Raw genomic sequence first — 17,219 nt, 5'->3', positions numbered from 1 at the left:
ATTTCACCCACCAGCCTCTCCTTCTGCCTTCTTACCGTCTTGTACTCCATCAGCTCCATCTGCAGTCGAGCTATTTCCGTCCTGAGAGCGCTGATCTGCTGGCTGGCTCTGTCCTGGTTCACCACCACCTTGTTCTTAATGTTCCGGGCTCTGTTGGCATACTTCAGTGTGTTCAGGGTCTCCATGAAGTCCCGGTCTGACGGGCTGATACAGGCGATCATCATCGTTTGACTGGAGGGAGATAATTTTCTAGGCTTCTTAAAACATTTTAAACTTTGTGCTAGTCTATATACAAATGTACTGAAACCATAACTGGGCTTAGCAATGGCTGACATTCAACATTTGAACCACGACTAATGCTTTCATCCTCCTTTCGCTGCACCAAAAAAGCTGTCGGGTTTTTGGTGATTCATTATCAAATTTGTTTAATATATTTTAACAAGACTCAGCCCACAAACCTGTTGCCACCCAGTGAGTCCTGCAGCAGCCGGGTCAGTTTGGAATCCCTGTAAGGCACATGAGTCGAGCGCTTACTCCGGTCTCCCAGAGCACTGATGACGTTTCCCAAAGCGAGCTGAGGGATATTTGAGGGTGAAAACAAGCCCAGGACTTGCTGAAATTGGGACTAAATAACACTCAACAACAACAACAAAAAAAACTATAAATGGAGGTCTAGATAATGGCCCTTGTGTAAGTGAAAGAACGTAAATGATCAATTAATGTTTTGGCCACCTGGGGGCTCTCTTCCTCCACAAAATCACCAGACACTGGCGAATGCTAATGAAAAATGACAGATTCAGTGCTTTCCATCCACACTCTAACAAAGAAAAACAAATTTTCCAAGTAGTTTATGCAGCAAAACAACACTAAAACATGATGGATCAAATGCATAAATACTATCCATGACTATGACCTGTGACAGAATTATGTCATATGAAATGTCCACTGCAGAATGAGACATGCTGTCAACGTCCTCACCAGCCCACAGTTGATGGAGATGCCCTCTTTAGCTCTGTCTCCTGTAGCTCCAGTTCTCTTCAGTCTCTCAGAACCAGCCAGATCAACAAAGTGGAACTTGGCCGTCAGCGTCTCAAACTCATTAATCTCCGAGTCGTTGGCGAGACGGTTGTCTGTCGCATTATCCTGGCAGAGACAGAAGGCAAAATAAACACAGGGGGAGACACTTTTCACCGAGTGCTACAGTTGAAACATTTCATTGTAATGCGTTAAATGGCAGCAGAGGCGCAGCGCTGTGTGTTAGAGCACGTACGTCGTTATCTGGAGAGCAGACTCGAACTTGGCACAGGTGGATGGTGAAGATGGCGTGGGAGCGCGAACTCTGGACGTTCATCTGGGTGCTGGCGGTGGTGCGAGACAGGGCGCCCAGCTTCAGACACTGTATCATCTGGTCGAGGAGAGAGGAAGGGGAAGGATGGCAGGAGAGAAGAACTTCAGAACTTGCCAGCTTCTCGACATCTCTCTAAGGACACAACCTTGCTACAACCAGCTTTCACAGGGACTACTTATTCAGTACAAAGTACTGCAGTACTTGATTCTTTAGAGTAACAGGGATACTGTTTTTGGAATTGACACGTCGCTGATGAAACTTAGAAATGTAGCTTTTCAGTGCTGAAAATAAATTTTGAATTCACTTCCACAGTAGTGGGATGGAGGCATAAATCCCACTGGTGGATGTCTCAAAACGTGAAAAAATGTGTATTTACATCAACAGAAACCATCAGAAATTGGAGAGAAAATTGTTTTCTTTTTCCAAAGCAGCATTGATGCTTTCATGTAACAGGTACCACTATTAAGTAAATACAGCTAAAGGCTGGACAAAGATGGTGCTGGTGCGTAAGAAATCTGCTTCCAGGATGTGTTTGTTCAGTTAAAGCTGACCTCAGCTGCAGAGGTGACGGTGCGCGTGGTGACCCCGACGGTGTAGATGCCTCCATTGGCGTCCTCGTGGATTTTGATGTTGGATCGCTGCTTCCTGGCCTCGATGTCTCGCGTCGAGTCGAACAAGTCCAACACCTCCTCGTTGTACAACTGGACAGTGTGTTGGATAAATCAAGGTGACAGAAGAGACACATATCAGCACCTGAGCGGTCGACGTAATTATGACTTCCCAGCCTCGTCTCTTCCCTCTCAGCTGCTTCCTCACCAGCTGTTAGCAGCCACTTTTTGGCGATTAAAAATAGATCAAGGAGCTGACAGCAGAGACAGACAAATGACAGTTTAATGGCTGCGGGGTCATACGGACGCTTTCACATCTTAAAATCACTGCACCCTCCACTGACCTTTGACCCTTTGCTGTCTGCATGCTACATCCAACTAATGGACCTTAAGTGGACTGGATGCTTTGAGTTTACACCAAGAGTTGATAAATGCACCTTAATTTGAGACACAAACACTCATTTCTGGGTATATATATATACACACATATACTGCGTGTGTGTGTGCGAGCATGTGTGTGTGTGTGTTTCTGCACCTCAAGGAACTGTGCGTTGATCTTGAACTCAGGAACAGGCTTGCCCTGCTCGGTGGCAGCCTGTCGGCGCTCCTCGATCCCTCTGAACAGGTGGTTGACGGCCCGGGGAATGATACCCAGCTCTTCCTCTCCGATGTGCACGTCAAAGCCGGTTCCCATGGTGTAGGTCTTCCCTGAACCCGTCTGGACATGGGAGAGAACACAGAGCCATCAGAAACATTTTCTGTGTATTTGATCATATATGTGAGGTTTTCTAACTGAGTCATCCAACAATTCAACAGTCTGTGGGCCTCAGGGGTAGGGGTGCAGCTCTGAGAGGTTTCTCTAACGTGGGGGGTGGGGGGGGTCAGAGGGGACGGGATGGTCACCATGGTGACAAAAAGAGGAATGCAACATAGAGCCCAAATTCACGCGTTGCCCTTCTCTTCCCCGTTGAAGCCCCTGAAAGAGACCTTGACAGGAGTGTGTGCATCTGTGTGTGTGTGGTGATAGATGAGCAAATGTGCTTACATGAGAAAGGATAGATGTGTGTGTTTGTCTGCTTTATTCTATAAGACCACACCTGTGGTTCCGATGTGCACATTCACATACAATGTGTGTGTGGTTTTGTGTGTGTGTGTGTGTGTGTGTGTGTGTGTGTGTGTGGCTTCCACTGCGCCCTGTGAAAGGCTCTTTGACAGGAATACAAGGGCTGCAGGGACAATGTGAGAAAGGAAAGATTAAAAAGAGGGAAAAGTTGTTGTTCAGCAAGAGCGTCAGCTGCAGCCGGAGAAACAAGAAGCCAAAAAACCCTCAGTGGGAAGACCAAGACTTTAAAAAAGAAATAAAAAGAACTTTTTGAAACTAAGGCAACAGAAAAACTGACATATCCTGAATCACATCTAGTCTGACCAGAATGCAATTTAATGTGAAATTTGTTGAACTATATTAATAACAGATTATGAAAGAAATATTCAATGTTTTGGGAAACATTCTAATTTGCATTCTTGCTGAGAGTTAGATGAAGAGATTGATGCCTCTGATTGATGTCTATTCAATATGAAGCTGCAGCCAACAGCTGGTTAGCTTAGCTTAGCATAAAGACTGGAGACAGGGGGAAACAGCTAGACTGGTTATGTCCAGTGGTAACACACTCCTTACTAACATACCTTACTAATGAAGTCATATTTCCCAAAATGTCTAACTATTCCCTTAAAGTGCAAAGCTGTTGATGGGCAGCTTAGTGTTCCATCTGTTTAATGTCTCTCAATCAAGGTTCTTATCTTTGCAGTTTAGTTCTGCTATGAGGTGAAGCAACCACTTCACACTCTGCTTTGTTTGGGTAATAAACTCTCTTTCTGTCTCTCCCTCTCTAGGCTAATCTATCCGAGCCAATATAAAGCTGTGGTGGTGAGAGCAGGTTGGAACCTGTCAGCTGATAGTGTATTGACTGAGCTGGTGCAGCTGCTAAGCCTGTTCACTCCCTTATTACTTGATGATATAAAATAAAATCAGCTTCAAATGACATGATGCTATAAATCTTGGGATGCTGAAAGCAGCTCCATCCCCTCGAGCGATGCAAAGTTGAAACATAAGCAAATGTTGTGTTTGCACCATGCCACTGTGCAGATCTGCTGACGTGCCAGAGAGAAGCCTGCTGACCAACCTGCCCGTATGCAAAGATAGTGGCATTGTAGCCCTCAAAGCAGCCTTCGATAAGTCTCTCGGTGCATTGGTTGTAGATGGTTTCCTGCTGGGTGTCCATGTCGAAGACGTGGTCGTAGGTGAAGGCCTTGTCCTTGCCCAGCACCACCTGTGGCTCCCCGGGCATCACAAATGTACAGATGTGACAGCCCTCGATCTTCTCTTTGGCCAGCTGAGGACGGATCCTGGTGGGAAGAGTCAAAGACAGTAAGATTTTTAACTGCCCACCTTGATTTAAATGTCTCATTTAAAATAAAATAAGGGCATTCAAAACCCTAAAGCAAAAGATCCTGCCTTAGAAACCCTTAGTTTAGTCTGTTAGCATGCTAATGTTAGCTGGACTAAATTGCATTAGTTTTGTAGGCATTTAACCAAAGTGATAATCATGCTAGATGAAAGGTTAAGGGGTCACTAAAGTTATAACAGTAGTTCATCCTGAGGGGGACATCAATGTCTGCTTGATGACTACTAAAAATGGCAAAAAAAAAAAAAAACCTGGCTGTTTAGGACATTTCAAAGATCAATTCCAAAAACTTTTAAAGCCTCAGTTACAGTCTCGGTTAAATTCACACACTCCAGAGTTTTGAAGGCCCTTGGCAAAGCTGGTCTGTGGAGGTTTGTCCATGTGTGTCTCAGGAGGATGCAGAGTGGAGCTGTCTGTGCATGCATCCACAGCCCGATCAAGAATTAGTTCGGTGTTGTTTGAAAGCCATGATTGATTTGATTTGTAGCTGAGCTGAAGGCGGGTTATAGTTTCACTGAGCTGCAAGCAGATGAGTGCTGCTACTGTGTGTGTGTGTGTGTGTGTGTGTGTGTGTGTGTGTGTGTGTGTGTGTGTGCAAAGGGCCACGCGGTGCCAGCGCACTCTCTAGCAGGCATCACACACAGTACAGTGCCCTCACTGTTCACGGCAGAGAGAGAGAGCTCTGGGTAAACACAACCCTGGATTTCATTAAGGAATTGCTCTGTTTGCTTTAGCGCAAATAAACAGACTGTTATTACACCATTTCCTGCCATGATGCACCTCTGCCTCTCATCACTGAACACTCTGTCCACCTGAAGAGGAAGTGGATATATTGGTGCCAGCCCAAGGAAATACTTGGACATACTGGGAGCGTTAGAATAGCATTAATACTTGCAGCTTTAATAGAAAAATATTGAAAATGATACACAGCAAAAAATAATACTGAAATACTCAGAAATAACATTTGATAAAAAAAAGGAAATTTCCTGCTGGGATACCTTTCACAGGTTTTAAATGCATTCCTCCAAGTCTACAGCCAAAATGAACCCAGACAAATGAGAAATACACAGAAGAAATAACAACCAAGACACCTGAGCAGTAGTACACAGAGCAGTAATAGCTGCTATTGCTGCTCTCTGCTGGCAGGCATTAAATGAGTGTGTATGTGTGCGTGAGAGAGTGTGTTTGTGTAAGGATGTAGCACTTTGCACGCAGTTTGTATTCTGTGTAACACTTGTGTGTACACTTTGTGTGTGTGTGTCTGCATTAAGAAAAGACCCTCACATCCATCACAGAAAGAGTCTAAAGAGCTTCTGAATGGCCTGAAAGGACAGTGTGTGTGTGTGTGTGTGTGTGTGTGTGTGTGTGTGTGTGTGTGTGTGTGTGTGTGTGTGTGTGTGTGTGTGTGTGACATCAGATCCCAGCTATTTCGTAGACACTATCTGGAATCACAGCCCTGATGAGAAAGGAGGACAGAGCCAGGGAGGGACCACTGGATCCAGGCCTGAGGAGAAACCCAGTCTTACCTGCAGTAACTGTACACCTGTACAGCATAACTACTGTCAGCTTTGTGCTCTCAACAGCACAATTGCCCGATTAATACAATGATGCTACGTTGGTGAGTGAGATCATCTAGCTTTGTGATGAAAACGTCTACTTCGACATCAGGATTTTGTAATTCTTGTAAGTCATGCTAAAGTACAGCATAACTTCTGTCATAAACATGCTAGCATTCACCTGTCCACAGACACCTGCAGCATGTTTAGGTCTCCACCAACATCTGGCTAAATATTCCCAGCAGACACAGCAGAGTTAGCCTTAGCGTTCAATTGAAGTTGAGTTTATGACCACCAGTATTTAGGCTACATGGAAACGATCTGAACAGAAAACGCAAAAGTGGCGTTTAGATGAGTGTTTTTTGGGGGGGAAATCTGCACGCATGCGGTGACGCAAAAGTGTGTGGAATCAGAGAATGTAAGGGACGGGCGCTGGCAGATCGAAGCACACTTTTGCGTTTTTACCCTTTAGACGGGAACGCGACAGTGGAGTGTTTTTAAGATTACCACTCTGGAGGGGGGTTTCACTTGTTTGCGTTTTTAAGCCCCAAAAACGCTGTTGCCGTCTAAACCAAAGGCGCATCCGATAAAATATTTGATCTTTTTCACCCCACTCATGAAGAAAATATCTAGCTCTTCAGCTGCTAAATGCTGCACGAGTTCTCGGGCTAGTTCCTAATTTAGTTTTTTCTGTTGTTTGGCGCTCGATAGATGCCATTAAGTGAACTTATTACACCTTTTTGTTTGCTAAAACAGCTGCACCTGGAAACAATGCTGATGAGCCAAACAGTAAAGCTATGGGACATATAACCAAAACAATGAGCTGAAAGTCGCTGAAAAGCTCAGAGGGCTCATGATAACTTATTGTGGGTTCATCATCACGAGAGAGAAAAATATTTAGTGTGGCTTTAAGTTTTATAACGGTGCTTATTAAACCACATAATAGATGTTGTTCTAGGTGAATGTGACGTAACTGTCACAGTCACAGTGTTTAGGTCATCTGAGGAAACTGTGATTTAATGGTAGGATAGTTGAGAGCATTACAAGACTGAATCTGCATTAATCCCTTTGGCCACCTTCCCAAAACTTGACAGAGAGCCATTACTGTAATCCAGTGTAACAATAGAGGCACTCACTGCTGCTTACAGCAACGGCATTAAGTCACTGGGTTATTGTTCACTTCAGCAACTTATAAGTGTAACAAAACCTGAACTTCAATGTGAGATGTCAGATTTAGAAAAACGTCATATTCATTGATAGAAAATGAAATAAGTCAATGTTTGCTCAGTCTATAGAAGAAGAGCCTCATTTTCTGCAGTCCCATTTAGAATAAATGCCCACTCCTCTAACTGTTCATCTCCACAGTGCAATGCCATGTCTGTTCTGTGTAGATCTACGACATCCCGGGTCCGCCATACATAGAAGCCCCTGGGGAAGGGTGGGTTAAATGAAAATCTGAGAAAAAGTGGAGAGAGATAATGAGACAGAAAGGATCAAAAGAGAAAGAGACTGGTCGTAATGGTTACAGACCAGACAAAACACTGATGACAATGAGCATTTGGAGGCCGCCACAGTCCATCCAGTCAAACAGACCTATTATCTGTCTGTGTGAGGATCCTTTTTCACGTGACAAGACCATCGATCTGAACTCAAATCTGAATTCTGAATCTGAATTCAACTCTGTTACTCCAAAGAAATGAGACCTTGAAGAATATTTAAATCTTCTACCTCTTGCCAATCAACTTAGAAGTCTTGATAATTCAATTTCCATTAGTTATTCCTGCAGCTGTACAATGTTCTGAGCTAAATGCTAACATGCTGAAAACGCCTCACAGGTTAAGACCACTTATGGGTGTTGTATTTTATATTGAGTATTGAGAGTATTTCCCAAGTTTAGACAACTAATACACACACTCTAGGTGATAAAAAGTGTGCAGTCACGGTTACAAAATGCTGATTAATCGTTGGTTATAGAACAAAAACAGTCAAGAAACTCAGACCTGCTATGGCTGCTCTCGACCTTCACCTCCACTCTTTTCTTTTACTGCCTCCTATTTGCTTTGATGCATAAAGCACATGCTCATTTTACACTACATTGGCACAAGACACAGATTTTGCACTGCAGAACTGTAATCCAGATTGATTTTTGTAGTGCACTAAAATGAATAAAAGCCAATGGCTGCCTTCAAGATAGAAAGTCATTCTAAAAACACATTGTCCACATTGTAAAATGATAAACATGTGATTTGTATTTAATGGGGTAAAACCTTAAAAACAACCGCCAACTGACTTCTATTTTGACCATTTTATGGATGTGTACTGTATGTATTCACAACTAATGAAGGTCTTGCGTCGCACATCTCGGGTAACTGTAAACAGGTGAGGGATAGGTTGTGAAGCGCGTCCTGCTGCTGTGTTATTAGCGTGACTGGCTTTAGCTGTGTTTATGATCTGGCAGCCTTCACTCTATGGTTCAACCCAAAACACTCTCTTCTCCTGGATGAATAAGGGCTGCCCTTCAGCGCTGTGCAGACTTACAGAGCTAATCCACCTTCTAGAGTGACACACACAGGCTCCTCACAGGCTCTTTCCCCAGGAAATTAAACTCCACCATTTTCCAAAAGTGCACTATGACACACTCATTTACACACACGTGCACAGTGAAGCATGAGTTAACACTTTCAGACTCTTGTGCATATAACATCACTGTTCTGGGGAGTTCTGGGGAGCTCTTACTCAAGGCCCATTGTGCAGCAGCATGATTTGTCAGGTAAATTCAAAATTTACACACACACACACACACACACACACACACACACACACACACACACACACACACACACACACACACACACACACACACAGGGGGCCCCCAAGGCCAAGTGAAAACCTTTGCAGAGTAACTGCTCCACACATTAATCTGCTATGACAGCTTCAGCCTGTTGAGAGAACACGAAGAAGAAAAATACTAAGAGGTTCCATAGAGGAGAGGATTAGAGGGACACATTTACATAGTGAGTTTTGGAGTTTTTAGCACAGCTCTGTGCTGGTTTATCAGTAAAATAAATCTACATGATAATTAAGAACACATGAGGGTAGTTTGGCAGTTCACTCATTTGAATTTGACGTCTTGGAAAAAACATCTATTCACTGGCTTACCAAGAGTTACATGACAGGACTGATAATGTCATGGCTGACGGTTGGGGCCGGCAGCCAGTTAGCCGAGCTTAGCATTATCACAGGAAACAAGGGGAAATAAAAGTCTTAAACTAGTACTGATAAAAGCTGCCATAAACTCTATTCAATGTCATGTTGAAAAGTTAGCTGTGGTGCTCAGATAGCTTGTTAGCTTATGGCCAGAGGCACTAGTGCTAACTAAAATGCTAACTGCGCTAGCTTGCTGTTTTTGCTAAAGCACTGGAAACTTGGCTAATATTCAAAATGTAAAAAAGCAATTTGAGGACATGTAATCCTCTCTTGTTAAAGAAGTAGTGCCTTATGAGGAGACTAACTTAAGATATGTTTTAGCTGCTTTGGCTGACTTTTTTATCCAAAGTGTCAATGTCTGAGCATGTGGGGGTTCAGCGTTTGGCTGAAAGACACTTCAGACATTTGGCTTTAGTATGAATGAGCACAGAAACAAACTCTCAGTGAGAGAAGCCTCTGGCATGGACTGATGTGAGCAGTTTAGAGTGATGAAATACAGATCACTGAAGTCCTCTGAGAGATGAAAGGGACGCAAACACACACACACATAAAGTATAGTCCATACACATATACCTATTCAGATACACACACTCACACACATTATATTACGTACACACACAGAGGGGCTTTGTCAGCCTCTCCCCATGTGACAAGTCCTGTTAGGCTCCTGCTCTCAGTCTCATTACTGCGATTACAGCGACGGCCTGAGAAACAGCGGGCTCCTCATGCCGGCACACGTGCAGGCCCAGAGGACACCCAGACATCCCACACCTTCACCTTGACTTTGACAGTTTCAGTCACATTTGGAAACCTCACCCCTCTGCTGACCTCACAATCAATGAAAGAGGACGACAGGAGACAAGAAATAATGAGATGCTGGTAAAAACAAGCAGATGAGTCAGTCCATCGGCACCATCCTGCTGATCTCATCCTTCCTGAATCAAATCACATGCTGACATCACTCCTTCAATCAGCCAATCAAATCACCCCTCAGAGATGAAGTCGATCACGCTGCATCATCACTGACGATAGCAACAACAATAATATCCTCCTAATCTAATCCTCAGTAACCTAATTTTTGATTTAGTGTTTACTTCAAACGCCGCACAGCTGGCACAGGCAGCCCAGAGTGATTCAGCACAAACATAAAGGAACATCCAAGCCCACAAGGCAAGAGACAACAAGACTCTTTTCTTCACGTCTCACACTGCTACCAGCACACTGAATCATCACCTGACCTCATCATGTACACTCACATTTTTGGATCTTGCGATACTTAGAGGCATTAGGTCTGCAGCAGCAAATGACTGTAATATGTCTGACAGGTTGCTGACTGAGACTAAACAAGCATCTGAAGCTGAGATTTTCTACTTTTAAAATTAACTTTCAGCTCTGCATAACTGCACAAATATGACATAATTGTCAGTGTCATTTCTAGTATGATGTTACTCTAGACAGACAAGAGGAAAAGGAGCGAAACTGGGGGAAAATCATGAGTCAGAGGCTGAGCTGAACACGAACGCACACGCAGGCACACTTCTATACACACCGTATGCTGCTAGCTGCTTTACAGCTAATGCAAAAATCTGCTTTATTTTCTATCTGAGCACACCTTTACACAATCAGCGTTTGTCCCAAAACTGAATCTCCAACACACCCGTTGATCCGCGTCCTGTTTGTGAGATGACAAAAGTGAGAGGACAGCAGGCAGCGCTCCCTGTGCTCATAACGCGCAGCTTCGATAGCAAGTGAGGCTAAGCAGCTGAAGAATGTCTCTGAGTGTTTTGATGGAGATATGAGTGGACTGTAGTCCTCTGAGCAGCCGAAATGCTGTTACTGATGACAGTGACGCGATCCAGCAGAGGTTAATGAGGGGCCGCGCTGCACCACGCACACGCATACATGCATGAATGCACGTATGCGCGCACATGCAGGTGTCACCATTTTTTGGGTCCCTTGTGAGAACCAACAAACAAATGTTCTACAGAGCCTGTGTTACTCATGTTACTGAGACAAGAGAAGTGCAAACAATTGGATTTCAGCGACCCGCCCCCCCACTCCCCACCATCACCACCACACACACATGCAAGCAAACATACGCACACACACACACACAGACAGCCATTACAGTCCTAATCCTTCTTCTAGTCAAAGGCCTTTGTTGACATGTAAATACTAAAAACCTTCACTCTATTCTTCAGAACTGTAGGAAACATGATCGTACCACTGCATTCATTCACATCCTTTTAAGTGTGTGTGCGTGCGTGTGTGTGTGTGCTTCAAGAACGCCTTCATGCACACCGTCATGACTTATTATAAGACAATATGCACACGTTCTTTCATAATCCACAAAAGAGATGCTGCAGGTGCACTTTATATTTGTGTGTGTGTGTGCGTGTGTGTGTGTGTGTGTGTCCCAGTTTGTATGTGACCACGGTCTAATGGCCGCCCAAAGCAAGGGGATGAACAAGGAGACACAGAAATGGCGGAAGGACATAAATAAGACAGAGAAAAATGACCCCGCCATGTTGAGTGGCTACTGTTTTAACTCAATGCACCCAGCAGGACTGTGTTTTCACTGACAGTCTTTCCATTGTCTCGCAGCTGCTCTTGACATCAAGAGCCAATTCATAGCATCACTCTCTTAAATGTACTTCTGTGAGCAGCAAGCTCGAACAGGTGGAGCCACGCTCTGCAGTACTTGGGCACAGAAGCACTGATGTGCAGGGTTTAGAATCACTATGAAGGACGTATCATCAGTTGTTCTGGTACTGAATTCATCATTTAATCGTTTCTCGAGTTATAAGCCCAAACATTTGGCATCTTACATTTGAGGACTTTCTTGCTCTTCTGTTAAATATCATTTGAGATTGCAAAATGTACAAATCATCCTCTTCAGAATTAGCCTGCTTTGAATTAACTGCACTTAAAGTTGATTCTTTTCATTTCACATGCATATGACAAAGACCTTGAATCTGTCTTTTCTCTCAGTGTCTGGTGTGAAAGCAGCGAGGCAGTGATGTCACAGGGGGCATTGGGGAATGTCGCCAGATAAAATAGAAAAGGGTCGAGAGGGAGAGGGAGGCAGAGACGGAGCGGGAAAGAGGAAAAAGGCTGAGTGTCCTGATGACTCAGTGTTTCAGCTTCCCCCTCCTCTCTTTCTCTGTTGTTGTTTAGATGGCTGACTGACCCGCGTCCTTTCACAGGGCCATCGCCGCTCACCCCACGAGCCTTGAAAGGAAACCAGTAACCGTGGTGACAGCTAAAACAAGCTGCCATGGGGATATTCTGACTGGGTCACTGATCACAGCTCTGACTGCTTCCTGGGTCAAAGGTGGCCGAGCAGGAAGGAGGGAGAGTTTGACAGTGGCACAGGATGCTGGCTGTCACCCTGACTGGCAGCCAGAGCCAGGGCGTTTAAGGATGACACACACACACACACACACACACACACACACACACACACACACACACACACACACACACACACACACACACACACACACACACACACACACACACACACACATCACTGGCCTCTAACACTGGCATCAGCCTAATGGAAATGTTCCATTTGGACAAGGACTGTTTGGTCCAATCATGGCACACATGGGACATGAGATGAAAGCAGTGAGAAACGAGGGAAAAACAAGCACAGCACCGCAAAAAAACATGTTTTGTCCAAATCTATGGACGGAAGTGGAAAAAGCATTGTTTTAAACTACAGCTGCACTGATGATTCGCTTTCATTAATGCAAAGCATCAATACTAAATGAAGCTTCGCCTGCGCCAGTTAGACAAAAGTTACTGAATGTGTCAGTGGCCGCGATATCACATGACAGCAGCTGGCAGATGGCTTGCAGCATGCTTTGCTTTGTGTCTCAGTTCACTTGAGTTGGTTCATGAATATTATTCATGAATATGGCTGGATGGACAATGGGTTCATACACAGACACACACACATACACACACACACACACACACACACACACACACACACACACACACACACATGCTTTTGTAGCATTTGGCAGCAGGTGCACAGCCTTTGCCCTCAAACATAATCCACAAAGGTCAACAGGGCGGGACATGTGCCTGACAGGCACTTGAGAGGAGCCAATGGGAGTGAGACAATCTGATTTTCTGTGAGGGAGTGAGGTTGGTGAGGGTCTTTTTATCCACAAACAGTTTCTCAACTCATTTTCAACCAGTTTAAGCACTAAAATGAGGATTAAAAATGACCACTGAGCTTTCCATTTGCACAAGCATGCACTCAAATTCATGTAATCAAAGGAGGAAGTGCTATCTGCTCTGAATTCAAGAGTGTGGAACCTGATTCGTCACTCCTGGCTAATTTTGGCTGCACGCACTGAATTATTAAAGCCACTTCAAGGTTATTGGCATACAAATAAGTCATTTGAGAGGCTCCTTCATGCAGCGTCTGTACCATCACTTCCTTCCTGGATAAATCGTTAACTTCTCATATTGTTTTTTCATGGAATATGGGACGCCACACATACACACACAGATGGGTTGTTACATAAGGAAAGAGATCTGAAGCACACAAGCACATTCACACAGGGGATAACCCCGCAAACACTAAGCGTGTGTGTGTTTGCTGAATCGTCCAACAATGTGCTGCTGAAGGGACCCATCTGTGTGCTGTCAGGAGTGGAAAAATGCCTCAAAACCAGAGATGGCAGCAGAGTGCACACATCTAATGTTGACTGTATCTTAGCGAAGATCCATTAAGGGGAAAGTACACTTGTGAAGAGCAAACATTTAAGTTACGTCATCTTTCCAATAATAAATCAAAATGACAAAAAAAACCCTCCCTGAAACAGCTTCCCTCTGTTCAGGCTCCAGACTCCCTTTCTTTCTTTCTGCATGTTTCCTCAGAAAAAGAGATGATAAAGCAGCGTTTCATCACTCTGGACCTGTTGGGATGGGGGATTAGGAACTTGCTAACAGACAGCATTAGCCTGGCAGGCAGAGGCAGGTACCGGCTGGCAACCCTCTAGCTGATTACTGCAGACACACACAGACAGCCACCTAAACTATTACAGAGTGGAGAGAGTCTGTCAGTCAAAGCCTTTCAGATGTCGCAAAGTTCAGGTTCACCGTGACGTTAATGCGGCGAACTAATTAGAATGTTACCACGGTGATTAATGGAGCCGAAAAACATCAACATGACGCAGCGGTTTGAGGTTCAAAGGGATGAAGTCAGTGATTTAAGAGCAGGTGAAAAGGTTTGACTCACAGTGAAAATCAATTAAACTTAATGGAAATTTACTGTCCTGAAGGATACATCTTCATCATCTTCATGTGATTTACTGGGACGTGTTTTATAAAAAGTGTTAATTAGTGTGGGAGGATGTGTCCACCGCCATGTTAAGGAGATGTTCACAGCTGAAGACCACGATATAGACGTTTGCTCATACACATTGGATTTCTTTTAACTTTGTTGTTTCTGGAAACTCAAAGCTGGTGAATGTGTTCCAGTGAGTTTTCTACCCCATCTTCATGTTTTTACAGAAGCTGTTCGGCCTTTTTCACAGCAGATATTTTGCTTGTCATGGTTTTGCCATTTCCAGGGTGCTGGTATTGCATACGCACGCTGGCCCACATGAGACACTAGAATGGAAATGAGCCATCGTTAATGTTACTGGCTCCACCTGGGCTTTTCTTATTTCACAAATGTGCAAAAGTCCAAATGTCTGGTGGAAAATTCATTTGAATTCATGCACACTAGTATTTGAGACAGAGAGGTTGCCTGATGTGTGACAGAGGAACATTAAGGAGCTCTGTGAGTTGGCAGTTAAGGTCAGAAATTGATCTGCTTCCAGATCAGTGACAAAGCATTTTCAAGTACCACAGCCAACGATGACTCAGAGGAGGCTGCTGGCTCTTCTACAGACACTGACTCCTGGTTCATTATTTATCCATGTATTCTAGTTTTGTAGCATCACGTGGACCAAAGTCATTTTACCTTTAACTTAGATTAACAGCTGAAAAGCAAATCATTCCCTAATTTATGCGACATAAAATCCTCTCATGGTGGAGGAGGATGGTTTTTGTGGCCATAGCATATTGGTTCATGCACAACAACAGTTCAAAAGCTCATATTAAATGAATGAGGGACTAGAAAGAAAGAAAGAAAGAAAGAAAGAAAGAAAGAAAGAAAGAAAGAAAGAAAGAAAGAACCAGTTGTCAAACGACCATCACTAAGACTGAAGATTGAAACCCAACAAGCAAACAGCACCCTCCAAATAATTAATGCGGCCTTCTTTCAGGAAGATACAATAGCAGTTAGTTTCCACTTAAAGCGACACACACACCTTTCTGAGGCCTGATTTGTTCTGTTATCAACAGCTTGTGTGTTTGTGTGTGAGTTCTTTTGACTGTTGCAAAGCTTAAAACACATTAAAAACCTGACTAAAGTGAAGCAAGACAGCAACTCTCTGCCCTCACTGCATTATTCAGGCAGCCAAATGTAAACTCGCAATATGAATGACATCTCTTTAATGACGCCGCACAGCGCGAGACAGAGGAAGTGCATGATGGGATATACTGACGGATTATTTATTATCTGTGAAGGAGGGAGACGGGCTAGTAAACTGAGTTGGCTCAGTAAACACAGTTCTGGGTCAAAGTCTGAACGCACAATAACAAGCGAGGCAGAGAGAGAAACATGAGAGGAACGAGCTTTTGTCCTCCACTGATCCAGTTCACATGACGCTTCAGATTGTCTTACAGACACACACACACACACACACACACACACACACACACACACACACACACACACACACACACACAGAAAGCACCTGTCCCTGACTTTAACTGCCACCGTCATCTCACTCCATTGATACCTTTATTGATTTGCTTTGTGTCTTGCTGTCTGGGCATCTGCTTTGTCCCGTCTTATTGCTCCACACACACACACACACACACACACACACACACACACACACACACAGAGGAAACACTTCAGATAAACTGATATAACCGGTGACTACATGGTGACTGTCTCAGCCTGCCTGTAAGCATGGACAGGGGACAAGGGTCAGATCAAAGCACAGCGACAGTGAACTGCCTTAAACTCAACACACAACAACTGCAAAATGTGAAATGAACACACACACACGTGCAGTGAAGTCAACACTTGTGCATTGCATCCCCTGTACAAAAGCTATCAGGAGACACACTAAAGGGACGAGTTCCAGGCTTTTCCTTGGCCTAATCCCTCAGAGCTGAGATCTCCATTCATAAATCCACTGCACAGCATGTCCATGCAGTACAGCAGGTATTAACAAAAGAAGCTCATGTAATCATGGGCCGCTGCAGCCGCTGGCATGAGGATGGACATAAGAGCATGCATGTTGCAGAATGGCTTCAAAATAAAAGCCTCTAGAGAAGGAGGGGTATTGTTTTGAAGGGATTTGGGGATACAAGAAGAAGGATGAATGCACGAGAGACGCGCTGGCAGATTGGAGTGGTTGTAAAGCAAGAATAAAAGCAGGAATAACATGCGCATGCTTGTGGCAGGTGTGACACAGGCGCATCTTTGGAGAGGAGGGTCCCCGGCAGCATCCTTACCTCAGGGCGACGCGCACCGAGCTCTCATCCGGCGCGCTGCTCATGGTGTCACCGAAGGCTTCAGTCCAGAGCGTCCGCTTAAAAATAGCTTAATTTCCCTTTTTCTTGATCCTCTTACAAGACAAGGGAGAGCCGCCTGGCCCCCACCCTACCAGAGAAGCGCTTCTATCTTGAGCTCCCACCGCCGCCGCTTTCACCTCCTCCTCCTCCTCCTCAATGGAGCCATGTTGAATGAGAAGGAGCAGCGGCTGGTGAGCTGAGTCGTTTGCTGTCCATCGTGGGGGAAACGCGCTTCGGGATCCGGCGGTGGTCACCTCTCCAGAGGCATCGTCTCAGCCTCCGTCCCAGGAAGAGCGAGGTGTGTGTGTGTGTGTGTGTGTGTGTGGACGAGCGATGATCCACTCAGTGGATCCTCAAGACTGAGGACGTAACCAAACTC

General features: G+C 44.6%; 1 protein-coding gene across 6 annotated transcripts in view; it reads right to left on the bottom strand.

Annotated features, from left to right (window-relative positions):
• Nucleotides 1-17,219, bottom strand: part of LOC139350444 (kinesin-like protein KIF21A) — a 30,391-nt gene extending 13,172 nt beyond the window's left edge. For all 6 annotated transcript variants that reach the window (XM_070991860.1, XM_070991861.1, XM_070991862.1 and 3 more), the window contains exons 1-8: nucleotides 16,781-17,219; nucleotides 4,137-4,359; nucleotides 2,492-2,674; nucleotides 1,900-2,049; nucleotides 1,271-1,405; nucleotides 979-1,143; nucleotides 459-574; nucleotides 36-231 (exon numbers count right to left, since the gene is read on the bottom strand). In XM_070991860.1, the coding sequence (XP_070847961.1) occupies nucleotides 36-231; nucleotides 459-574; nucleotides 979-1,143; nucleotides 1,271-1,405; nucleotides 1,900-2,049; nucleotides 2,492-2,674; nucleotides 4,137-4,359; nucleotides 16,781-16,824 (1,212 nt within the window). In that variant the 5' untranslated portion in view covers nucleotides 16,825-17,219. The remainder of the gene's footprint in view (nucleotides 1-35; nucleotides 232-458; nucleotides 575-978; nucleotides 1,144-1,270; nucleotides 1,406-1,899; nucleotides 2,050-2,491; nucleotides 2,675-4,136; nucleotides 4,360-16,780) is intronic.

Source organism: Chaetodon trifascialis, chromosome 22 (genome assembly GCF_039877785.1).
Source record: "Chaetodon trifascialis isolate fChaTrf1 chromosome 22, fChaTrf1.hap1, whole genome shotgun sequence".
Lineage (NCBI taxonomy): Eukaryota > Metazoa > Chordata > Actinopteri > Chaetodontiformes > Chaetodontidae > Chaetodon > Chaetodon trifascialis.
Note: the sequence above shows the minus strand (reverse complement) of the source record. Positions and strands in the feature narration are given on the sequence as shown.